This window comes from Bubalus kerabau, chromosome 10 (genome assembly GCF_029407905.1).
Source record: "Bubalus kerabau isolate K-KA32 ecotype Philippines breed swamp buffalo chromosome 10, PCC_UOA_SB_1v2, whole genome shotgun sequence".
NCBI classification, from domain to species: domain Eukaryota; kingdom Metazoa; phylum Chordata; class Mammalia; order Artiodactyla; family Bovidae; genus Bubalus; species Bubalus kerabau.
Window position 1 is genome coordinate 12546603 of NC_073633.1, and position 27456 is coordinate 12574058.

At 37.2% G+C, this 27456-nt stretch overlaps 1 protein-coding gene across 1 annotated transcript in view; it reads left to right on the plus strand.

Annotated features, from left to right (window-relative positions):
* AGGF1 (angiogenic factor with G-patch and FHA domains 1) overlaps positions 1-22515 on the plus strand; it is a 46382-nt gene extending 23867 nt beyond the window's left edge. Inside the window, exons 6-14 of the mRNA XM_055536618.1 lie at positions 1759-2089; positions 3183-3294; positions 4489-4540; positions 9284-9385; positions 10556-10721; positions 12223-12305; positions 16928-17055; positions 18670-18769; positions 19999-22515. Coding sequence (XP_055392593.1) covers positions 1759-2089; positions 3183-3294; positions 4489-4540; positions 9284-9385; positions 10556-10721; positions 12223-12305; positions 16928-17055; positions 18670-18769; positions 19999-20199 — 1275 coding nt within the window. The 3' untranslated portion in view covers positions 20200-22515. The remainder of the gene's footprint in view (positions 1-1758; positions 2090-3182; positions 3295-4488; positions 4541-9283; positions 9386-10555; positions 10722-12222; positions 12306-16927; positions 17056-18669; positions 18770-19998) is intronic.
* The last annotated feature ends 4941 nt before the right edge of the window (positions 22516-27456 follow it).

Here is a 27456-nt window from a genome sequence, read left to right on the forward strand (position 1 = left end):
GCGTTGGAGAAGGAAATGGCAACCCACTCCAGTGTTCTTGCCTGGAAAATCCCAGGGATGGTGGAGCCTGGTGGGCTGCTGTCTGTGGGGTCGCACAGAGTCAAACACGACTGAAGCGACTTAGAGAGAGACAGAGAGTATTGCCTGGAGAATCCCAGGGACAGAGGAGCCTGGTGGGCTGCCATCTAAGGGGTCACACGGAGTCAAACACAACTGAAGCAACTTAGCAGCAGTAGAGTACACGGAAGGAAGGAAGTAGGGTAAGGAGATTAGAGTAATAAGTTGAAATATGCATATATGCCTGATGTAGGCCCTAGGCCTTTCTTTTATCTTAATGGATATTTATCTAACATTCGAGACTGACAGTTTTAAAAAGCAGTACCTATTTCTGTTTCCCTCATTTTCCTCTACATGTGTTGTCCTATAAACAATAATAAAATACATAATATTGGAAACTGCTTTTCTTTTAAGCATATATAGATCAGGAAATTTTTTGGCTATAGTTTACAGTGGTCTTTAAAGTTCCTCATAGCTTTTCAGGAACTTGATCTTGTTATTGTCCTTGGTGAGTTTGTGTTGCTGGAAATACGTATAGTTTAGCATGCTGTGAATGTTTAGCCAGTCTTCAAACTGAATTTATGCTACCATTAAAAACATGTGTTTAGGATGCTCTCGTATCTTATAAAATAACAGCAGAACATATGACTTCACCTCATCATGTTGCCCTAAGGTAGAAAGAAAACTAGAGTGTGTTACAAACTAGAGGAAGATAACTGCTTCTTCTAAAGTTAAAATAATGGATATGTTCATTTGTCCTAGCGTATGGCCAATATGCATGTATAATAAATAATAAAAGGCTTATGCCAGTTAAGTTGGAAGTTCAGAATAAAGAGATGTAATTGACTCATCTGTACTATTTTCTGTATCATGAAGCCGACTCTATTTTAGCAGAACTTCAGTTCTGATATATTAGGTACATTTAGATCTTTAGATCCCTGCTGTAATTAGTGCTGATTCTTTATGTCATGTATGTTGACTTAATAATTGACTCAAAGTTCAAAAAGACAATTTAGGTTTAGTTGTATTCTCTAGGCCTGCACTGTTCTGCCAGCTCCATGTGGCTACTGAACACTTTAAATGTAGCTAGGATACTTTACCTAGTTGAGTATAAACTATACTCAGTTTTGAAGACTTGGTACAGAAAATCCATATAAAGTATTTGTAAAAATGTTTATACTGATGAAATGTCATCTTTATATATGATTAGTAATATTTTGTAAGTACTGAGTGAGGTAAAGTAACAAAATGAATTTCACCAGCTTCTTTTTTACCTTTTTAATGACCCTACTAGATAATTTTAAAGCATATATATATATAAAACTTGCATTTTATTTTTGACAGCATTGTTCTAGGCTCTCACATGGTCCAAGCAATATGTGATGAGGACCTGGATTGGGACAGTTAAGACAATGATACTAGATAAGGAGAGAAAATTGGGATTAATTTCAAACATAGTCTATAGCCTTAGTAATTGATTCCATGGAGTGGTTAAGGAGATGTCAAAGACTTTTGATTTGGATAAGTGGATGGTAACATCATTACGAAAGGGAACATAATAAGAGGAAGAGGCAGTAGAGGTAATAGCTGTTGTTATTTCGCTGAACATATGCTTTCACTAATTCATTGAAACATTTAGGGTTAAACATTATAAGATGGTCATGTTTAAGATTCTTCTCTTCTGTTCCCACCTCTTTCCAGAATTTGAATTCAGAAGATCAGAAAACGTCCAATATTGAACATATAAGCTGCAGTGAGGGAGAAGATTTTGCAAATGTGAAAAAGAAGGCCAAAGTAGACATTCATTACAAAAATAGTCCTCCCAAATATACTGTTCCAGTTAGTGCAAAGACTGTGGAATCTCCTCTTAATGAAAACATTTATAACTCGGCTTCGTTTAAAGATGAGAAAATCTTAGACACTGATAGTGAGCCTGAAGAAGGTGAAATTACAGACTCTCAGACCGAGGACAGTTCCGATGAAGACCTTACCAGTGAAGACAATGCAATGGCAGGAGATACTGAAGATGAAGGTGAGAAAATAGCCATTATTTTATGGTCATTGTAAAAGTACAACACACTAGTTAAAAGTGTTAGTAGCCCATATATTTGCCAAAAGGTGAGCTGATTGTTTTAAAGAGATTATTTTAATAACATTATTAAAAATGATAACTTTGGTTGTATTTACAGTAGGGTATGAATAAATGACTACTACTTGAATCCTAAAGTTTAATTGCATTGAATGGCCTACTCAGTAGAACAAAAAACCAAGTTACCTACTCTTTCCTAAAGTCTGTGCTAAGTCTATTTTAAGGGGTTAGATATTATTGTCCACTTTTGTAGTTGAGGGAGGAAAGGCAGTTGCTTTAAAGAGTAGGCCATTAATTCAGCTGCTGCTGCTGCTAAGTCACTTCAGTCTTGTCTGACTCTGTGCGACCCCATTAAATGGCAGCCCACCAGGCTCCGCCGTCCTTGGGATTCTCCAGGCAAGAACACTGGAGTGGGTTGCCATTTCCTTCTCCAATGCATGAAAGTGAAAAGTGAAAGTGAAGTCGCTCAGTGGTGTCCGACCCTCAGCGACCCCATGGACTGCAGCCTACCAGGCTCCTCCGTCCATGGGATTTTCCAGGCAAGAGTACTGGAGTGGGGTGCCATTGCCTTCTCCATTAATTCAGCTACATGGGTATTATGGTAAATCCGATTTTTTTTTTTACTTAATATAATGACATACTTTTAGAACTCAGAATTTTGTATTCGTGTGTACAAGCATATTTTGTTCTTAATGGAATTTCCTCTCATTTTTTCTTATAAGGGTAGACTCAGTTTTTCTAACTTAAAAAATGCTTTTTGGGGGGCCATATTTTCAAATACCAATACCTTAAAAAAGAGAGAGTTGATTATTTTGTAATTGTGATAGCTGCTGTATATCTTTAGGTTGATTATTTTAAATTGCTAATGTTATTAAAACTTACTTATTGTGTATGTCATATAGCAGAATTTGAGAAGGTTGTTTTAAACAGAAGGAAGATTTTTGATCAATTTATTTTAGCTTTATGTATGCCTTCTACTATTCCCTGGGCATTTGTTATTTTTGAATTAATACTTACCCATTTCTTTCTTTGGCAGATGAAGAAAAAATCTGGCCCCCATGTATTAGAGTAATTGTAATTAGATCACCTGTGTTGCAGACAGGATCACTTTTTATCATTACAGCTGTAAATCCTGCTACAATTGGAAGGTAAAAATGTTTACCATTATCATATTCTGTTCATTTCTCTTATTCCAATTAATCATTAAATATGTGTGGTGCTTGTAGAATAGACAAAAAATGATGTCCTTGTTCTCCCTCTCTCACTCAGAAACTATTCTGACACTTGCCTTTTGCCACGTGCTTTTGGAAGTCAGTTGCAGACATAACTTTATTGTCTCTAAAGCGGTCTGCCGATGTAAAGAGATAAAATCTTGGTGATACCTTCCACAGAGATTTCATCATTTTCTTACCTTTGGTATTGCTTTTTTTAGGCTTAAGTTACTTACTTAAACCCAGTATGACCTCCTTCTTTGATCCTTTTCCTTTACCCCTATGTAACTCAAACCAGCTTGGTAGAGAAGTAGATTTTAATCATGAGTACGATAATTTCCTTTCTTCCCAACTGGAAAGGTAATATATCTTTAATTCAGGTTTCATACAGTATCTTAATTTTAAATTCTTGGAGAATAGTATGTTCCTTTTACACGTAGTAATAGAAGTGGACACATAGTCAACAGATCTGGACTGGCGTTACTACAGAGGATATTTTGTCCTACTGGATGTTCACTGGCCTGTGACAGATGAACCAAAACAGGGGTCCCCAACCCCTGGACCTGTTAGGAATCGGGCTGCACAGCAGGAGAGGAGCACTGGGTGAGCGAGGAAAACTTCATCTTATTTACAGCTGCGCCTCGTCAGTCGCAGCACACTTCAGATGTCACTGTTTCCCGTCACCTCCAGATGGGACTATCTAACTACAGAAAGCAAGCTCAGGGCTCCCACTGATTCTGCATCACGGTGAATTGCATAATTATTTCATTGTATACCACAATATAATAATAATAGAAATAAAGTGCACAGTAAATGTAGTGCACTTGAAGCATCCCAAATACCCTTGCCCTGGTCTGTGGAAAAACTGTCTTCCACGAAACTGGTTCCTGGTGCCAGAAAGGTTGGGGACCGCTACAGTTACCTTATGAAAGAGTTAAGGTAGTTCCGGGACCTACTTTCAGACATGAAATTTAGAGTTGCATTGCGGAAACTGGGTTTAATCTCATAGGGAGACTGGCATCCTAACGTATCTTTTAAAGCAAAATTATCTTTAAAAAAATTCTTTAAATATGGCGTTTAAATATGCTTCAAAAAGTATTAAAGGCGTTTTAATTTTACTTAACTCTGCAGAGAAAAAGATATGGAGCATACTCTCCGAATCCCTGAAGTTGGTGTCAGTAAGGTAAGTTCTCTGATTTTTCAGATACAGCCCCCTCGGTGTGACTTTGTAAATCATCATTATGGCAGAAGCTAGGGTTTTTCAGATGAAAAAGAAAGGTTAATAGTCAATCTAGTAATGGTAGTGAACGTAATGCAGGTTGTTTATTCCATTACTTGAGAAAAAAAAATTCTCCATCAAAATTTGGGTGAACTAAAATAATGTTTAGTTTTTAACAGACTGGAGCAGGAGTAAACAATGTAGACTAAGTGTTAAGTAATACCTGTCTAGCACATATTTATTGAGTGAAGTCACAGTGCTGGATATTGTGGCAGTTCAAAATAAATCACACGAGGATTCAGGCTACTTTAGTGCAGAGTTACTTTGAGTCCATGGTATTTTTCAACTCAAGAATCATCTATCCTCTACCACTCAAGGCTTTTTCTAGTTGATTTTACAGCTTTTCCTAGTTGATTTTCTAGTGGTTTCAGGAAAAAGAGCAGTTGGGTTTTTCAAAACAAACAAAAAGAACAGAGTTGCAGCCTAAGTTATAAGATTTAGCTATCAAAAGTCTTGTTTATCTTTTCTCTTTACTATATTTTCTATGGTTTTCCCCCTTCCCTTTTGTAAGTGTTATGTTTTTTTGACCTTTCATCAACCCCATTTTGTTTCTATTTAATGGATTATAATATGGTTCTAAACTATGTATTTTTTGTGATTTTTGTCTTTTTGGAATGAAATTTGTTTTTTCATTATTAGTTGAAAGTCTGATTATTTTACTTTGTTTGGGTTCACTCAGAGGGAAGGAAGTCCTTGTAATCTTAATTCAGACCAAATTATCTTCCTTTTTTACCTTCTCATGATCCTTGATTTTTCTGCCTCCAAACAAAACCCTGTCTATAACTTAAATAACAAAGACGTCTTTCTACTTCAGTCTGAAATGTAGGTAGTTCTCTGGTGGCATTTCTGCTTTTCCTTTCTTTGAAACAAACATGTCCACTGGTGGCGTAGGTAATTTGTTAGTTGTGTGAAATCAGTTTGACAGTATATATCACACCTATCCAGATATATGAAAAAGTTAAAGTAAAAAAACTCCAACATATTTCATATTAATATTAGGAGAAAAACAGAAACTAATATTTAACCAGTGGATAGGAGAGGACTTTCTAAGTTTAAAAAAAGAAACAAAATCACGGAAGACGAGGTAATTTTAAATAATTTAAGTTTGAAATTCTGTATATTAAGAAATAAATTTAAATGGCAGTCTAAGATAATCAGATCTGGTAAAATATATATCCCTTATATTTTAAAAGCTCATACAAATTCATTTTTTTAAACCCCACTATGATACCAACAGGTAAATGAGTGAAGGACATAGCTAAGTAATTCACAGTAGAGGAAATATGCTTAACTTGTGAAAACTGTTCAATATATGTAGTAATTCAAGAAATACAATTGAGAACAAAGTGTCAGTTTTCATTCATCCTGTTTATTAAATATCATTCCTATTGAGAGCATAATTTAGAAAGGTCTTTGGAATAAGGTTTCCAGTCATAAGATTTGAAATTATTTAAACTCTTTTATAGTTTTTCTAAACAACCCAATTGAAAGAAATGTATGAAGGACATGAAGAGAAAATTTACAGAAGATGAAACCCAAATGGCTAATAAATATAAGAAAAGATTTCAGCCTCACCTGTAATCAGGAAAATGCAAATTAAAACCACAGTAATGCAATTTAATTTCACACTTGATATGCTTGCAAAAGCTAAAAATTCTGACAATACAAAGTGTTATTTAAAACTGAATAGATCAATCGGAATTCTTATAGATTGATGTTGAGAGTATAACTTGGTCTAACCACTTTGGAAAATGATATGTGTGTGCTTAGTCATGTCTGACTTTTTGCGACTCCGTGGACTGTAACTCACCAGGCTCCTCTGTCCATGGGATTATCCCAGCAGCAATATTGGAGTGGGTTGCCATTTCCTACTCCAGGGGATCTTCCTGACCCAGGGATCAAACTTGCAGCTCCTGCAACTCCTGCATTGGCAGATGGATTCTTTACCACTTGAGCCATCTGTGAAACCTGGAAAATCGTATGCTGCTGCTAAGTCACTTCAGTCGTGTCCGACTCTGTGCGACCCCATAGACGGCAGCCCACCAGGCTCTGCCGTCCTTGGGATTCTCCAGGCAAGAACACTGGAGTGGGTTGCCATTTCCTTCTCCAATGCATGAAACTGAAAAGTGAAAGTGAAGTCGCTCAGTTGTCTCCGACTCTTAGCGACCCCATGGACTGCAGCCCACCAGGCTCCTCTGTCCATGGGATTTTCCAGGCGAGAGTACTGGAGTGGGATGCCATTGCCTTCTCCGGGAAAATCGTATGGCAGTATCTAATAAAGTTTGTTCGCATGTAGATGGCTTAGCAGTTTCGTTTCTAAGGGTATACCCCCAGAAAAATCCTTGTATTGTCCACAGGAAGAGTGCATGGACAGGGTTGTTCATAGGAGCAGTTTGAAAAATAGTAAAACCTTGGGAAAAAACCTGGCTGTTGTCATTAGAAGAATATGTATTATAGCTTACGGTACAGCCACAACTGCACTACAGCTAGATGGTATTAAGCCAAAGATGCAAGATAAAGGAGATAAATACTGTTCGTATACATTTGTTAAAGTTCATCAGACTGTTGGAGAAGGCAGTGGCAACCCACTTCAGTACTCTTGCTGGAAAATCCCATGGACGGAGGAGCCTGGTGGGCTACAGTCCATGGGGTCGTGAGGAGTCCAACACGACTGAGCAACTTCCCTTTCACTTTTCACTTTCATGCATTGGAGAAGGAAATGGCAACCCACTCCGGTGTTCTTGCCTGGAGAATCCGAGGGACGGAGGAGCCTGGTGGGCTGCTGTCTATGGGGTCGCACAGAGTTGGACACGACTGAAGTGACTTAGCAGCAGCAGCAGCAGCAGACTGTACATTTAAGACCTATGAATTTCCTGCCTATAAATTCTATCTCAATGAAAAGTTCATAGTGTGATTCGTAATTATATTAAGTTCCAAACAAAACAAAATGAACATATAATTTTTATGAATATATACGTACATGGTGAAAGTATAAAGAGGTGCATCATGATTAAATGAACATCAAACCTCTGAAAGGAAGGGTAGGGGATAGATAGAGTGAGGTACACATGGATGAATAATAATTTATTTTCTTTTAAGTATCTGAGGCAAATGTAGCAAATTGTATTAAAGCTGGGTCATGGGTAGACATTTTTCAATATAGTCTTTTTTTTTTTTTTTTTTTAATTTTATTTTATTTTTAAACTTTACATAACTGTATTAGTTTTGCCAAATATCAAAATGAATCCGCCACAGGTATACATGTGTTCCCCATCCTGAACCCTCCTCCCTCCTCCCTCCCCATTCCATCCCTCTGGGTCGTCCCAGTGCACCAGCCCCAAGCATTTGAAACATTTTATAATAAGTTTATATTTATGAAAAATTTTAAAACCTTTATTGAGATACAGTCTATATGCGATATACAATTTACGCTTTGAAAGTACATAATTCACAGGTTTTTAGTGTATTCACAGTTGTGTAACCATCGCTGCAGTCCATTTTAGAGCATTTTCACCACTATGAAAACAAGTGTCGTACTCAGTACTAGTCCTTCCCCATTCCTTCCTCGCCTCCCACAGCCCTGGGCAGCCGCCAGTTTACTTTCTGTTTCTGTGGATTTGCCTGCTCTTCACATTTCATGTAAATGGAATCATATTAATAATACAGTATGTAGCCTTTTGTAACTAGCTTGTCTTCAAGATTCATCCATGTTGTAGCAAGTATCAGTACTTCATTTGTTTTTATTGCCAAATAATACTCCAGTGTTCAGACACACTATAGTATTTTGTTTATATGTTCCTCAACTGTTAGACATTTGAATTGTTTCCATTTTGTTGGTTATTAAGAGTAATGCTGCTAAGTTTGTTAGGAACTGTAGTTTTCATTTCTCTTGATACCTATCTTGGAGTAGAATTGTTGAGTCATATGGTAACTCTCTGTTTAACATTTTGAGGAACTGTCAAACTTCCCCACAAAGCAGCTGCATCATTTTATGTAACCACCATCTATGTATTATTTACGGAATTTTAAATTAAATATTTTTGGAGCTCTATATCCAGTTAAATGTACATGTATTGAGTACGTGCCCAATATATGTGAAGCACTATATTATATACTAAGTGGTAAGCAAATTGTCAACTAAATGTAAGCAATAATTGTAAGCAGTACAGTGGCATTCAAATATACAGTAACTTTGTATAGTTTAAGTGTTATATAAACAAAGTGCTGTGGAGCAGGAGGGAGTGATTAGAGTGTTGAAAATTTGGAAACTCTGAGAAGTTGACCTTGAATATTTCAAATCACCTTTGTGTTAAAAATTTTTAATGATGTGAGCAACTATATTAGGTGAAAAATTATTTCAAACTATATATAGTATAATCTCAAGAATATTATAAAAGTAGAAAAGATAGGACACATACTAAGTTATTAATGGTAATTATAGGTGGAGTTACAGGTGGGTGACTTTTTCTCTTGCAGCCTTCTTATTTCTACCAGAAGCATTGTAATTCTTTTGTATTCAGAAAAAAAATGGATTAAGAATAATACAACTTAAATCATCAGAGTCTACTGCATTTTATCATGGAGAAAATATTATCTGTGGTTTAAAAAAGTATAATAATTTATAATTACCTGGTTTCTTTTTTTAAGTTTCATGCAGAAATTTATTTTGACCATGACTTACAAAGTTATGTCCTTGTGGATCAAGGCAGTCAGAATGGTACAGTTGTTAATGGAAAACAGATTCTTCAGGTGAGTGTATATTTATTAATTAAATACTTGCATATTCTTTTAAAAAACTGAACTGAAATATTTTATCCCTCAGGGCACAGTTATCATAGTGATTATACATATCATTTAGTTCAGATTGGTATTCAAGCCCAGATGTATTAATGTAGAAGAGAATTCTTAGAGCTGAAAAATATATACAAGTAGATACTTCTACTTCCCTGGTGGCTCAGACCGTAAAGCATCTGCGTACAATGTGGGAGACCTGGGTTCGATCCCTGGGTCGGGAAGATTCTCTGGAGAAGGAAATGGCAACCCACTCTAGTACTCTTGCCTGGAAAATCCCATGGACGGAGGAGCCTGGTAGGCTACCGTCTATGGGGTCGCAAAGAGTCGGACACGACTGAGCAACTTCACTAAGTAGATACTTAACTGCTAAGTTTTGCCTTCTAATTATGTATCTACGCCTTATTTTTAGAGATAAATGCATTTTAAAGCCATGCAAAGGAAGGTTATTCTTATAGCAACTTTAGGGGCTATTCTTTTTTGTGTGTTTTTTACTTTAAGCTGTTTTAACAGAAGTGTTAAATTGGAAAACTCCTTGAAAGCAGGGGCTATGTCTGTTCAGTTGACTCTTCTATCCCTAACATATAGCAGAGTGCTTAGCACCTAATAAGATAATATGTGGAGGGAGGGGAGGCAGGGAGGCCTTAGTTAGGGATAAAAAAAAAAATATTTTATATTTGAAATAAAAATTATGAAATTATAAAAATTTCAATTGAAATTATAAAAATTGAAATAAAAATTATCAAGAGAAGAAGGAAAAAGGGAAATATGATGCAGTTTATCTCCTTAATACATCATCTTTTTGACTGTGATGATTATTCATTTTGGTAATAGATTGAAGTTTGGGTTGGATATTTCTTTGAGAGCATTGGGTATGGAGATGGGGAGATAATGGATTTTGATAATATAAAAATTAGAAGTTGGTCATTTCATCTGTCTTCTGCACTAATAGAATATTATATATCACCCTCATGTTTTGGAAATGGGTATGTATGCATATGTCTGTCTGTCTCATTGAGAACCATCTCAATATTTTTGGTTATAATCTGACATTATGTACAGTAACCATAAAATAAATAATCATATGTAACTCTTGGATTTCTGTTTTATTATTTTTTTCCCCTTTAGCCCAAAACTAAGTGTGACCCGTATGTACTCGAGCATGGGGATGAAGTGAAGATCGGAGAGACTGTGCTGTCGTTTCACATTCACCCTGGCAGGGACACCTGTGACGGCTGTGAACCCGGGCAGGTTAGAGCTCACCTTCGTCTTGATAAGAAAGATGAGCTCTTTGGTATGTGAAACATACTGTTTATGCGTGTGATAACTTTTTAATTCTCAAAGTGTTCTAAAAAATGTATCCATAGCTACCAGCTTCATATCTAATTGATAGAATACTCTATTGAGATACATTTATATTTCAGTGAATACTATCAGATGAGGCTAGAATAATAACACGTTTTGAAATGTGAGACTTAGGTAGTAGATTAGGATTGCAGTTGATTTTTCTATGTAATAGTTTAGTTGTACTGTTACAGCAGTAGGTTACTTTCTGACCAGGAATGATAATTGATAGCTCTCCTGTTGCTAATCCAGTTTGTCAGCTTTTTATCTTTTTAATTATTTATTATTTGGCCGTGCCAGGTCTTAGGTGTGGCCCACGGGCCCTTCCTTGCTGTATGCACGATGTGGGTCCCTGACCAGGAGTGAACCTGGCCCCCTGGATTGGGAGCACAGAGTCTTCGCACTGAACTAGCAGGGAAGCCCCAAGTCTGTAGGGCTTTGAAGCGCACTGCAGTGTTGGCTAACTGCCCCTCAGGGGTAACTGTGACCATTGAATAAAGATGTGCTGTGTCAGTCACTAAGTTGTGCCCGGCTCCTTTGCAACCCCACAGACTAGAGCCCACCACGCTCCTCTGGCCGTGGGATTCTCCAGGCAAGAATACTCAAGTGGGTTGCCATTTCTTTCTCCAAAGGATCTTCCCGACCCAGGGATCAAACCCACCTCTCCTACACTGGCAGGTGGATTCTTTACCACTGAGCTACCTGGGAAGTCCAAGGTTCCTCTTTAACAGCTATTTACTGTTATAAAAAGTAATCCACAGTTAAACTTTGATGTAAAATAGTAACATAGAAAATAATAGGTTAAGGTATTAAGATATATTGGTTGATATGTCTGCTTTCCTAATTACAGTTTGTTGATGTATTATCTGTGTATATACCATTATTTTCTATAATAGTACTGTATAAGGTTGCTATCTTGTTAAAACTTTCTTATTTAAGGCTTTCAAAATGGAAAGAGATACTCTGAACTAGTAATTTTCCTTACATTATTTTTTCCTTTTAATGCTAACTAAATATGTTCATTATGTATTTTTTGTTTTCCTATATACTACATTATGAAAATGAGTAGGGCACACTACACAATAATGTGACTCTTGAATTCTCTGTGCTTTCTTTTGCACAAACTTATGTTCTTTCAGAGAACTCACTATATTTCTACATCTGGGATACTATTACAGGAACCATATTGAAAAATTAAGATGTTCAGTATTTCTTTTAGTATCTAAACTGTAACATTCTTATACTCTTTGGGGTTTGATTTACTTTCCAATTAGATTTAATTACCAAAATGCTGAAAGGACATCATCACAGCCCAAGATATTTTTATATTAATTTATTTGAACTTTTTGTTAATCTGGAAATGGAATACTAGTACTATTAGTTTTTCATATTAAATAAACAGTATTATATCAAACTTAGTGGTTTTTTTTTAATTCAATTTTTGCTTTTAGTTGGTCCAGCACTAAGTAAGGAGGAAAAAGAGTTGGAAAGGAGGAAAGAATTAAAGAAAATACGAGTAAAATATGGTTTACAGGTAAGGAAGTTAAATATTGTTACATGTGCTAAACTGGGTGTCTGGTTTTGTGTAAAACTATCTTTAGATCAGCATGCTGTGCTGAGTTGCTCAGTCATGTCCCACTCTTTGCAACCCCGTGGGCTGTAGCCCACCAGGCTTCTCTGTCCATGGGATTCTCCAGGCAAGAATACTGGAATGGATTTCCAGGCCCTCCTCCAGGGGATCTTCCCAACCCAAGGATCGAACCCAGGTCTCCTGCATTGCAGGTGGATTCTTTACTGTCTGAGCCACCGGGGAAGCCCAAGAATACTGGAATGGATAGCCTATCCCTTCTCCAGCTGATCTTCCCAACCCAGGAATTGATCATTGCTCCTGCATTGCAGGCAGATTTTTGACCAGCTGAGCTACCAGGGAAGCCCTTAGATAAGCATAGTCAATTTTTATATATAAAAGAGAGGAGCTACTCATAATTATTTTGAGATTCATGTAATTCCTGCTAGTTGTTTACTGTTTACTTCAACAACTGTTGAGATTGGAGTAGAAAAGTGATGACAATACTCTACATTTCAGTAGCCATTTCTGATTTTTAAAAAACTTACATTAAAACGATACCATTGAAAAATATAGTCGGAGTGCTAATGCTGCCTGATTTCAAGACTTATTATAAACTCTTATAATAAAGACAGTAGCATTGGCAAGAAGAGAAACAAATATGTTGATGGACAGACTAATGAGTCCAGAAATAGACCTATATAGACAGATAGATGCATAGATAAATATGTATATGTGTATGTGTGTGTGTATGTATGATTTTCAGCAAAGGTATAAAGACAGTTTTGTGGAGAAACGATAGTCTTTTTCCAACAAACAGTGCTGAACTAATTGGAAAGTCAACACAGTACATACCACAAAAAAAGCAGTAACAGCAGCCTTGATCCACACCTCATAACATACAAAAGTGAACTCAGAATGGACTATACATATACATGTAAAACTTAAAACTGTAAGACTTCTAGAACCAAACCTTAAAAAAAGAGTTAGGCAAAGAATTTTTAGATATTTAACACTAAAAGCACAATCCTTAAAACCACAAATTGTACTCCTCCAAAATTTCTGTTCTTCCAAAGATGTTGTTAAGAGAATGAAAAGATAAGCCACAGACTGGCAAAAATATTTGTAAATCATGTATCCAATGAAGTTTACAAAGAACTCTCAAAATTCAATAAAGGAAAACAATTTAAAAATGAGCAAATGATTTGAATAGACACTTCACCAAAGCAGTCGGCAGTTATGAAAAGATGTTTAGTATCATTAGTTACTAGGGAAATGCAAATTAAAACCGTTTAAGACTATATTGTGTTGCTGGCATGTGGAAGAGCTGGAACTCTCATACAGTGCTGATGAGACTACACATGGCACAGTGGCTTTGGTAAAGAGTTTAACACTTTGTCTAAAAGTTCTGGGGACACCTACTATATGAGGCACCATTCTGGTTCAAAGCATTCACCCAAGGGAAGTGAAAACATACGTTCATTCAAAGACTGGGGAACAGGTGGTCACAACAGCTTTTTTCCTAATAGCCAAAACTGGAAAAAAACTCGTGCCCATCATTAATGGATACACTATGTTAAATGTGTATGTTAAACACTCCTAACAATAAAAAAAAGGAAACAAACATAGGCTATTAATACAGATTACAACGTAGATGGATCTCAAAATGATTATGCTGAGTGAAAGCCAGGCAAAAAGAGTACAGATGACTATGGAACAATACAGGGATTAGCTGTGCCGAGTCTCACCTCGGTTGAAACATCTTCATGTCTGTACTCAGCCCTCTGTAACTAGAGTTCGTCTGTATCTGGTGTTCTTCATCTGCAGATTCAACCAATTACAGATAGGGTAGTACTGTCATATTTACCAGTGGAAAAAAAATCTGTGTATCAGTGGACCTGCAAAGTTCAAATTCATGTTGTTCAAGGATCAACTGTACATACTATGGACTTTAGTTCTATAAAATTCTAGGAAAGCAAACTAATTATGGCAGATCAGTGGTTGCCTGGATACAGGAGAGGAAGGATGCACAGGCAGAGGGTCTGGAGGGATGGATTATAAAACAAGGACAGGGATACTTTTGTGGGAGATGAATATCTATTATCCTAATTGCGATGGTTTCATAAGTGTATCAGTTCAGTTCAGCCGCTCAGTCGTGTCCAGCTCTGTGTGACCTCATGGACTGCAGCACGCCAGGCCTCCCTGTCCATCACCAACTCCAGGAGCTTGCTCAAACTCATGTCCATTGAGTCAGTGATGCCATCCAACCATCTCATCCTCTGTCGACCCCTTCCTCTCCTGCCCTCAATCTATCCCAGCCTCAGGGTCTTTTCCAATGAGTCGGTTCTTCACATCAGGTGGCTAAAGTATTGGAGTTTCAGCTTCAGCATCAGTCCTTTCAATGAATATTCAGGACTGATTTCCTTTAGGATGGACTGGTTGGATCTCCTTGCAGTCCAAGGGACTCTCAAGAGTCTCCTCCAGCACCACAGTTCAAAAGCATCGATTCTTTGGCGTTCAGCTTTCTTTATAGTCCAGCTCTCAGATCCATACGTGACTCCTGGGAAAACCATAGCTTTGACTAGATGGGCCTTTGTTGGTAAAGTAATGTCTCTGCTTTTTAATATGCTGTCCAGGTTGGTCATAGCTTTGCTTCCAAGGAGCAAGCGTCTTCTAATTTCGTGGCTGTAGTCACCATCTGCAATGATTTTGGAGCCCCCAGAAATAAAGTCTGTCAATGTTGCCATTGTTTCCCCATATATTTGCCAAAAAGTGATGGGACCAGATGCCATGATCTTAAGTTTTCTTAATGTTGAGATTTAAGCCAACTTTTTCACTCTCCTCTTTCACTTTCATCAAGAGGCTCTTTAGTTCTTCGCTTTCTGCCATAAGGGTGGTGTCATCTGTGTATCTGAGGTTACTGATATTTCTCCCAGCAATTTTGATTCCAGTTTATGCTTCATCAAGCCTGGCATTTCGCCTGATGTACTCTGCATGTAAGTTAAATAAGCAGGGTGACAATATACAGCTTTGATGCACTCCTTTCCCGATTTGGAACCAGTCTGTTGTTCCATGTCCAGTTTTAAGTTCATAAGTGTATACAAATCTCAAAAGTATCTAATTGTACACTTCATGTATAATTTATTGTTTGTTAATTATGTATCAAAGCAGTTAAAAATTACCATTTAATTCTATAATAGAGCAAGAAAGTAATTAATATTGCCAGTTTACATTGGAGAAACTAGATCTGGTCACCCAGCTACTAAATGATAGAGCTAGATACAGAATTGTAGGTTTTAAGTGTATTTGTCCAGTGCTTTTTATACTTTATGAAGGTATCAGAGAAGATGCTGCCAAAATTTTTCTGCAAAATTGTATTTTTTATTGTTACTATTGTACTAAAGGAGAAATCATAATAGAAAAAAATGTCAAGAGGTTAATTTTGGAGGAAAGTAGAAGATCTATAAGGAGAGAATAAAATGTTTTCTCAAAATTTTAGCTCAATTTCTGCATCATTTTCTGAGGGCGGTTTTAGGATTGGTGGTTCTTCATTTATCTGTTTTGAAAGCAAAATTAAGTAAAAACTTCTGTGCTGCTTTCCTTACATTGCTCTAGCAGTCTGTAGTGTGTTTTTTGGTGAATGTTTTTTATACTTTTTATATGTGCATGCTTAGTCATGTCCAACTCCTGGCAACCCTATGGACTCTTACGACCCTATGGACTGTAGCCCACCAGGCTCCTCTGTCCATGGGATTTTCCAGGCAAGAATACTGGAGTGGGTTGCTATTTCCTACTCCAACTTTTTATATAAAAGTTAGCAAACAGTAACAAAAAGGAAGAGAATTCCTCTTTGAAACCCCACGCTGAACTGCCTCTTTTGTGCCACTGGCTTGTCTTGGGCATACCTTTATTGTTGAACCAGTATGCTGAAGATTGTATGTCTGCACTTGAGGATTATAAATTTCTTTGCATTCTACCACCTTACATAGAGCTTAACTTACTCTTTACTCAGTAATTTTTGTTGAGTGACTGATTAATCATATAGTGAAGCTGTATTGAAGTAAAAAGCTATTATTGTTGCCATTGTAAAAGAGTTTTGTCTTTTATCTATTTTTTAAAAGACTTTCTACATTTTTCCCTTTTAAGGAACAGTATCAAAACTTTTTAAATCTTTTGAAACTTTCAGTTCCTTAGAGAAAAGGAGAAATAGCTTTTTTTCCAAACCCCAGGGGTTCCTCTATGTTTCTTTTCATACTGGTAGTCATATGAAAATATGAATACATATCATTAATTCAAAATATACTGTATTTTTTTTACTATATTTTTATATAATTACATATTATAATTTATATGTGGTTTATATTATCTTGTATATACAATTTATATTGTAGCACAACTTGATAATAAACATTTTAAAGGGGATAGACTAAAAGTATTAGTAGCATAATTGTCTTAATTTGTATCATGTCTTAATTTATATCATGACTTATTTAATAGAGACCACATTGAACCATATTCACTAAGCAAGGCAAATATACAAACATTTTTTAAATTTTGTTTTCCTCAATGAATATTTCATGTTTATAAAGAACACAGACTATGAAGATGAAAAGACATTGAAGAATCCAAAATATAAAGACAGAGCTGGAAAACGTAGGGAGCAGATTGGAAGTGAAGGAACTTTCCAAAGAGATGATGCTCCTGCATCTGTTCATTCGTAAGTATTAAATTTTAGTTGCTTGAAAAAGTCTTTGTACCATAATCACACTCATAGGACAAATCTGATTTATAGGACTATGGAAGTTCTGTTTACATTTTCCTCTAATATTGGTATTCTGCTATTCCCTGGAAAATTACTGATTGTATACATGAATATGGATGCATACATATTTATCACATATAAACTTACACACACACACACACACACACACATGTATATGCATAACTCACATTCTAGCCACCCAACTGAGTGACCATACGTTTATATACTGTGTATTTAGAAGGCTGGGCTAGTAAGAAATTGGTAATAGACTGATACTTTTAACAGTTATTTACTCAACTGCTTGTGTTCTTGACCCTGAAATACTATTTTTCTTACTTATTTTTGATTTAGTTCTTTCCTCTTGGTTAAGTAGCATTGATAAACATGAAAACTGTAATTTTGAAACCTACAATATGATTATAGTTCTACATTTAATCGTATATTAGCTACATTTTTTTCTCAATATAAATTCTAGGTTTAGTTATTTAAATTTTTCATGTAGAGCTAGCAATTATTAAAATTTGACTTAATATCATATTTTATTGGCTCTAAGATATATTATTTGGATAGAATTTTATGGTTACATATAATAGCAATTTTTTCATAATGGTACATAAACTAACAGTGCATCTTTGAATTTATGGAGTCAGATTTTATGAAATACAATATTTTAGACTACATATACCAAGCAACTTGACAAATATTTTCAAGGTTTAATATTTTTGAAATAATTGCTGGACAATACAAAGATTACATTACAGTTAATAAATAATGAAATACATTGGTCTGGTATTGCTTCGTCTATTTTTATTGAAGAGCTAATTTGACATTTTGTAGAATTGAAAAGACAATGTGATAGAATATAAAATTAAAATACCCTTATATTAGACCATAAAACCATAAAACAAAATGCAACTAGTTAATGAAAGGTTTACTTTCATTTTAACTTTTTAAATTGATGTTAAATTCACAAATGTTAAGTATCAATATCAATGATGTAAGATTAACACATTGTAGAACCCAGTCTTGGTCAAGAAATAGAAAACCCTGAGTAACCCCAGAAGCCTGGCCTCCTAGTGTCCCCTCTGAGTCACCATCCCTCTCTCCTCCCCAGAAGTGACTCTTATACTGACTTGCAGCAGTTCCAGAGTAATTTTACTTAATTTTTAATTTTAAGTATATGGAGTAATTTAGTGTTTATTTTGGGTCTGTATTCTTTTCATCCAGCATTACTTGTGAGGTGCATTTTATTTTCATTGCTCTATATTCTCCTGTATAGATATGACACAATTTATCCACTTTACCACTGATGGACATCTGAATTATTTCTAATTTGTGGTGATTGTTAGATTTGGCTGCAGAAATTCTTGTCCATGTCTTTTTGGTGCACCATATACATGCTTTTCTGTTTAGTACATGTAGGATTAGGGTTTGTCTGTCTTCAACTTTATTAGGGAAAGCCAAGTAGTTTTCTAAAGTAGTTGTACCAATTATTTTTAATTCTTTAGTTTATTATAAATGTGATTTAAATGGTCTCAAAATCAACTATCATCTTAATTTTCTCTAAAGTGAAATTACTGATAGCAATAAAGGTCGGAAGATGTTGGAGAAGATGGGATGGAAGAAAGGAGAGGGCCTAGGGAAGGACGGTGGAGGCATGAAAACTCCGGTAAGACTTGTGGTTTCTTTCATTCGTTACTCTTGTAACAGATATATTTACTGTATACTTACTATATGCTAGGCATTGCTCTAAGTGCTAGGAGTATGGTAGCAAGCAAAGAGACATGGTAACTACCTTTGCGGCAATCACAATTACCAAATTTTTGTGTTTATGATCTGTTTTGTTTTTAGGAAGCCTCTTAGAGACTTCCTAAACCTCTAAATAATCAGTGTTTTTTTCCTGAGCCAGAAGTTCTTCTGTGCCTTTTATTTTCAATGGCTTTGTTTACTGTGCCTTGTCCTAACATGCAGGAACAATCAAGTGTTACCTTACGAACAGTCAGATTCTGTACTAGCTGGAGAATCCGTTTTAGGTTCAAGATTCAGAGCATGTAACAGGCAATAGAGTGAATCCTGTCTAGAAAACAATACAGTGGTTCAATTCTGCAGTCCCATGGTTCATTGGCGGTTCAGATTCTCTTTCACAGAAACCTTACAAGGTAGTAATACGACCAGAGAACATTCTTGATAATGACTTGGCACCTAAAAAAATAATGGAAGATTTAATATAAATCCTTTCATTGGCGGTACAGAGGAAAGAACACGGGTTTTGCAGTCAGGTTAGAGTGTGGGCTCTCTCACTTGCTGTACGACTTAGGGCACATTTGGACTTCAGTTTTCATCTGTTAAAATGGGGATAATGAGAACTTTTTCAGAAATATCTGAAAATAAAGCCCCTAGCTTGATGTCTGACATACATTAGACACTCAGTAATTTGTGGCTTTTAATGGTTCTCAAAATAATGAGAAGTCCCCCCCTCCTTTTATGAAAACAAACTTCATGAGTCAGAGGTCTAACTTATCCTTCACTTACTTAGGTGAGGCTCAGACTGTAGGTTTACATACATCCATTGCTTTTACTTGTGATTAGAGTAGATGACAGATTGATTCTGCAGCATCTCAGTGAAATACGGTGATTGCTGTTTAAGGACTACTCTGTTTTATTATAGAGTCCACTGTTCTTATTGATAAGCAAGACAGTGTAGAAAAATGAGTGTAAGTCCCACGTATCACCATGTATGTAATATCCCTGTATGTATTTGATGCATTTGACAGTTTTTTCTTATGCATCAATCTTTTCTAATTCAAAGAATTAAAGTTGAAAGTCTCAGATTGGATAAAGCAGCTCTCAGTGTGTTTAGGTGCTGCAGTAAGTTCTCTTTTCAACTTTTGGTAACAGATCCAGCTTCAGCTTCGGCGAACACATGCAGGCTTGGGGACAGGCAAGCCATCTTCAATTGAAGATGTTCAGCTTCTCCAAAACAAGAGCAAAAAGAACTGGGAGAAAGCACGAGAGAGGTTTGCTGAAAATTTCCCGGAAGCTAAATCTCAAAAAGATGCACCAGGGACTGTGCCTTGGGTCAAAGGGACTGTAGAGTGAAGGTCAGTCATAGAACACAATTAACCTTTTTTATAGAGTTTGGAAACTCTTGTATAATTGCAGAAATTTCCCCTCAAAAAGAGTCAGTGGCATGAGGGAACTGTGTCAGTTTACCCCTCATGATTCAAAAATTTGTAATAAAGTGTGGTTTGCAGAGCTTTTAAAAAACATTTTTCAAAACTAATAAATAGTGACTGAATCAAGTTATGCTGTGAGTGGACTAAAGTTCACGGGACATGGATGGGCTTATCAAACTTTGTTATTTTATTTCGTCATTTGCAAGACCCATATAAACAACTAGCCATATAAGCAAAATTCATGTAACCACTAACTTAAATGTACATTTGTCTTTGTCTCCTTATATTCATTATTGTAAGATGCATAACAGAAGAAACACCAAAAGTTTATAAAAACAACCTGACTCTATGCATCCTTGTTTATACCCTTTAGAACCTAGATAGAAAATGTTGAAAAACATAGGTAGTGGTGTATACATTATATTTGAAATAACTCAAGACATATTATTGAAGAACTAATGAGCAGGTGACATGTAGAAAATCAGTCTTCCATTGTTTTCTTCTGTGAAGAATCTGTGGATTTGTATTATATATTAAGCATTTACATTTGGTTTGTTTCATAGCTAAAATGTGAACAGTTGAGTACAGTATTGAAATATTCAATGTGCTAGTGTTTGTAGTTTTGATAAATCCCATTGCTGGCAATGGAGTCATGCCAGGAAAATTTGATTTCTACTGCAAAAGGATTAGAGACTTCCCTGGTGGCTCAGACGGTAAAGCGTCTGCCTACAATGCAAGAGACCTGGGTTCGATCCCTGGGTCGGGAAGATCCTCTGGAGAAGGAAATGGCATCCCACTCCAGTACTCTTACCTGGAAAATCCCATGGATGGAAGAGCCTGATAGGCTACAGTCCATGAGGTCGCAGAGTCAGACACAAATGAGCGACTTCCCTTGCTTCCTTACCTAGCCAAGGCTCCAAACTCAACATGTTTATTGAAAATATCTTCAGATGCAATAAACACATTATAACATCAAAAAAATAATTCATTGAACCAATAATTTAAACATTCTGGTCTGCTTTGAACTCAAGACCAGGCAGAATTTCCCTCTGAAAATTGGCAGCACAGCGATGAGAGGAGATCAGCTCGGGTCTGGGGAGGCTGCAGTGCGGCTTTCTGAGCGCAGGTGTCACTGCGCTGCCGGTTATTGCAGCTTTTCCCTTTGTGGTCGACTTTTCTGTCAGCTTTTTGCTGGGAAATCAATGCTGAAACTGATCTTTTATCACAGTGAATATAAACTATAGCTCTGTCATCTACTATACTGAAATGTCTTCAAGATACAGAAAAAGGAAAGGAAAATTCTGGGGAAAAAAGTATGCAATAGGGAAGATAATTCAGAAAGAAAAGCTACCTGTTGGAATTTCTAATCTTAATGGTAGAGGGTACTTAAGAAGAAGGAGGAGTGTGGAAAGAAAATGTATTACTGTAGATGAGACATATGACCAAATTTCTCAAGTCACTGCAGATGGGAAAATCAGAGATCCTATAACTCCAAATTTGGATTAAGTATTTTCCTGTATCCTTTCTGCCCACTTACATACCCTAACACACACACACACAAACACACATGGCCACATACATACCCTAACACACACACATACCACACACTTGGCCACTTTCATACCCTAACGCATACACACACACACAAGACCTGGAGGCAATAGGAATGTCCTGGATTATTTTCTCTAGAGTAGAAAAATTACTCGTGTAAACATGGTTCTGATACTGGTGCCCTGTATACAGGTGACAATATAGGACCTTCAGAGTGAACTTGCTTCTGATAGATCTCACTCACTGGTTAGTATACAGTTGTATATATAATATTTCCCACTTTATTATTAGATTGTAGAAAACTTTTTCATTGTTTTCCTTTGTTAAGAAAATGGAAACTTGAAAATGGTGATAAAAAATTGATATATATGTGATATTTGCATTATTAAAACCCTTTGCAGATCTAAAGTCTCAGGGCTACACTGTATACTGGTTAAAGCACTGAATAATGTCTGGTTCTATTTCTACTTGTGAAATGAGAATAATATTTAACTCACATGTTTGTTTTGAATAAAAAATGAGAAAATGTATATAAAAGCACTTTGTAAATTATGAAAGTAGTACAAATGTGAGCTTCTGTTTGTTTAGAAGCATAAATGTGGATTATGTACAATTTGAATTATACATAAAATTGTTTTGTGTCTAATATTTAAAATTATAGTTTATTTACACAGTATAAATTCAGTAATTTAATAGCCTTTAAGTGTTTGTTTAAAGTGAAGCTGCGAGTTGCTGAATTTTGAGAATTCTAACATATTTTGCCAGAACATGAGAAGTTGGCAAAATTGAGAACAGAAGATACCGTCACCATTATAGTAAAATAACAGAAATTGTCTTCTAAATTAAATAGCTAAGAAGCACTTTTTCTCAAAAAGGGAGGGCTTTTATTTTTCTTCTGTTTAATTTATTCTAGTTGTGAACTTACGAAGTTATGGTTCACCCAATTAAAATACCTCCTAGTTTTTCATGTAAAAGATTATTTCTTAATATGGCACATTTTCAAAGAGCAGCCAAAAGAAGACATAAATTTACACTGAGGAGAAGAAGTGTCAGAGATTGTGTACAGAGGCCATCCTGTTGAGTTGCAGGGCAGAGGGCTGTGCTGGGCAGGGAGCCAGAAAGGCGTTTCTGGACCCAGCACCTGAAGGTTCTCAGGGACTGTTGAAAGTGTCTTCCCCATTGTGTTCTAAGTGTGCTTCTTATTTTTTAGGGCATCACTTATGTCTCTGCTATGAATCTTTAAAACATTTCATTTTACTTTTTTCAGGCTTTAAAGTGGAAATATATTTGCATTCTTTAAAATGAGTCAGTGTTTACCTGTGTGTCTATGTGAATCAGGGCCCAGGCTTTTTTCTTTGTCTTTCTGCTTTACTATTCTTAGTTCTGGCTTATGTCCTTATAATTGCAAAATGACTTTTGAAACTCCAGTCATCACATTCAAGTCCAAAACAGGGGAAAGAGCAGTATTCCTGTTGTTTCTCCTTTATCAGGAAAGCAAAAGCGTACTCAGAAACTCTCATAACAGACTTCTCCTTGGGGTCATTAGCCAGAACCTGGTAACATGACTGCCCATGGCCCCAGGGGAAGTTGGAAAGGTGGCAACAGGATGGTCTCTGTTGCCTTCAGCCAGTGGTGAGCCGTCACAAGGTGGAACATGTTGCTGTTCGAACAAAATCAGGCCTCGGTGAGCAAGGCAGAAGGAGGTCAGTGACTACTGAATGGGCAGTGACTGAGATAACCCAAGTGCCAATCAGTGGTGACTGGGGGGTTGGTTAAATGGTAATGCAGGCCCACCATGTAATACTGTAGCCATTCAGGTGAGTAAGATAGAACTGTCTATATCATGATGGAGAAGAATATTCTTACTACATTGCTGATTTTAGAAAAGTATGTAAAGCATAATCCCACTTAAAAATGTATATAAGGGTCATATCAAATTATTAATTACCCCTAGAGTGAGCAGATTTTCACTTTTTTATTATTTCTATATTTGAACTTTAACGCAGATAAAACCCAGAGAAGGCGATGACACCCCACTCCAGTACTCTTGCCTGGAAAACCCCATGGACGGAAGAGCCTGGTGGGCTGCAGTCCATGGGGTCGCTGAGGGTCAGACACGACTGAGCAACTTCACTTTCACTTTTCAGTTTCATGCATTGGAGAAGGAAATGGCAACCCACTCCAGTGATCTTGCCTAGAGAATCCCAGGGACTGCGGAGCCTGGTGGGCTGCCATCTATGGGGTCGCACAGAGTCGGACACGACTGAAGCGACTTAGCAGCAGCAGCAGCAGATAAAACCTGTATTGTTAACTGTGCGTACTCAGAGACATTATAGTAAGTAGGAATATAACACTAGGAAGTGGAGAGGCCTTCAGGGCACAAGCCCAGGTGTTTTCCTTATGCTCATACACCCAATTTCATTTACCATCTGTACTCCCATGGCTTCCAGGTTGTCTTAGCCAAGATACGTATCCAAGCAGCTTATTCAAGATGGAACCCAGAGTCTTCTCCAAACCTGATGTTTTCCAGTTTACTCTCGGCAAGCAGCATCATCTACCCAGTTATGCAAGTCAGAACCTAGCAGGCAACCTCCATTTCACTCCACACCCTTGTCCCTCTCCCCCTTGACTTCCAGTATATTGAGTCAGTTCACTGTCACTATTCACCCGGATTATTCCACTAGCTTCCTAACTTGCCTCCCTGCAGTCACTCCTTCCCTCTAGTCCGTCTTCCACTCTGCAGAACATAGTGTCTTCACAACTCTCTATTCATCATCTTCTGCTTAAATCCTTGCATGGCTTTCCATTACTCTGAGGACAGAAACAAAAACCCTAGCCCCTAGGTCCCCAGCTGGCCTAGCCACTGCCAGCCTCTCCAGTCCTGTCTTGGGCTGCCCTCCTGCTCATTCTCTGGGCTTTTTCTCAGTTCCTCAAACATGCCATGTCCTCTCTCATCCCAGGGCTGCCTATATGTTGTTCTATCTGGAATGCTAACTGCCCGTTTACCTAGTTAACTTTGACATGTTCTTTAGCTCTCTGCTAATGGATTCTTCTACAGAGATGGCTCCCTTGTCTCCTGAGATTAATTGTCTTTGGTTCATGTTCTTGAAAATCCAGATGTGTTTCATTTAGACTACTTAACTTGGGTTCACAGCTAAGTATTAGTGTGATTCGTATATTTGTCTGTCCATGTGAGCAAGATTTTGGTTTTCCTCAGAACCCATTCCTAGTGCCTTGCACCATACACTTACACACACAGAAGAGGTGCCTGGCATCATACACCATGGACGCATAGAAGGGGAAGAGCAGGTTGGGTTTGAGGAACCACAAGTGGTTTGGTATCAATGGAGGTTTATGTGACTGAGGAAATGGAAGAAATCGAGGCTACAAGAGAAGGTAAAGCAAAAGCTTTCAAGCCATTTTGACCATGATCTGCGTTAAGAAATACAGTTTATGTCACAGCTCACTACATGAGGGTCTGTATGTGCATATATAACAGGTTTTATAGATACCAATACTAGGGCTTTCCTGATAGCTCGGTTGGTAAAGAATCTGCGTGCACAATGCAGGAGACTCTGGTTCGATTCCTGGGTGGGGAGGATTCACTGGAGAAGGGATAGGCTACCCACTTCAGTATTCTTGGGCTTCCCTTGCGGCTCAGCTGATTAAAGAATCTGCCTGCAATGCAGGAGACCTGGGTTCAATCCCTGGGTTGGGAAAATCCCCTGGAGAAGGGAAAGGCTACCCACTCCAGTATTCTGGCCTAGAGAATTCCATGGACTGTATAGTCCATGGGGTCGCAAAGAGCTGGACATGGCTGAGTCACTTTCACTTAGCTATTAGTTCATGTAATGCACTTCTTTTTTGTTTTCCAAATTACTGATTCCAACCACTGCATTGATTTTATAGTCCATTAATGGGGTGAGCCCTACAGTTAGAACAACACTGATCTGAACTTGGTTTTCAAACTGTTTGACAGAACCAGTGGCATTGTCTTAGGAGCTACAAGTGTGTGAGTGTGAGAATGAGAGAGATGTAGAGGTGGGAACAGGATGGGACGCTAAACTGGTGAGTCCAGTTCTCATGCCATGGACAGAATAGGAGCGGGTAACCATTTCCTACTCTAGGGGATTTCCTGACCCAGGGACGGAACTTGCTCTCTTGTGTCTCCTGCATTGACAGGCGGGTTCTTTACCACTGCACCACCTGGAATATAAACAGTACTTTCAGATTTGTCCCTAAATCAGACATTCTTAGGGGAATATTATAAACTCTGCCTTCAAAATATTTCAGTCATGTTTTTAAGGGTTTTGGATATGTAGACAACAGTAGAACCTTAGAGGCTGCAAGCCCCTCACTTGATTATGAATCTTCTCTGACTACCTGAAAATATTAGTACTTCTGCCTCATCAGACATTTGGGTTTTGTGGTCCTAAGTCTCAACAATAGAGCACTGAAGTACCAAAGAAACAAAACAAAAACCATTTATCAAGTTGTTAGAAATTGGAGTTGATGGAAAACCTTTAAATCAAAAGTCCCTGGAGGATGAGGAGCTTGGGGAAGCTAATGTGATGGACGCAAACAGAGTCTTGAGTGCGCTGAGTCAGGATGACTTTCAGAAATTCTCCGGACAGAAAGCCAGCTTTCCTTATCTGTGTTAGAATGCCATGGTGTTTCATTGCCCAGAAAGCAAGACAGGGAAAAGTTGGTGGACTATTATTAAATATATTTAAACATGTGACAGTGTGTTACTTAGCTTCCAATTACTAGTAGACTTCAGAGGCCAGGAAGGTTGCCAACTCATTCATCTGATCATTACTTACCTTGACCAAAGGCCCAAGAGAATATATACTGAAATAATAAAGCTCTCATTAGCATTTAATGCTTTTCCTTAAAGCCTTCATTTTAATACTATGAAATCAGATTTCAGAGAATGTCGTAATTAAGATTTTCATAAAGAGAAACATTTAATACTGTTTAAATATGTAATGACTCCCAGTGCTATCTGAATTCATTCACATCATAAACCCACTAAAACGGGCTTTAATCACCACTAGGATTATGCTCCCTTTACTTAACCTTAATGTACAACACCTTCAAGGCCAATTTATGAACCACACACAGAATTATCGCTGCTTTATTATAATCACACCCTATTAACCAGAAATGTTAATCTGGTTATATTCATCAGACTGGGCTCTGAGTAACTGGCAGCTCTTTTCAAAAATCAACTTTTCCTGGAAAGATGAATATTTGTAACTTTAGAACACACCAGAAACTCCTCAAGGGCTTTAAGCTTGGAAGCATTTGTGGAATAACTATATAATCTTCAAAGGTGATAACTTTGAAGGCAGAAGTGCATAGATGGATTGGCTTTGATAGATTTACTTGTAAGATGAGTCAGACGACTTGGTAGTCACAAGTCAAGTTGAGCTTGACTGGATTGGCTTCTTTGGCAAATCAGGTGTGATATTTATGTTTTGATAGAAGAGTAGTCCCATCATGAGGGAGAATGATTTGGCAGAGCCTTGTGGCTTATGTTCCTCTCCTCTCGGGAGTCATCCCGGAGGAACTTGCTCTTTCTGAAGTCCTTCGGATTGGTTTAGAGCTGTCTTTCAGATAAGTAAGA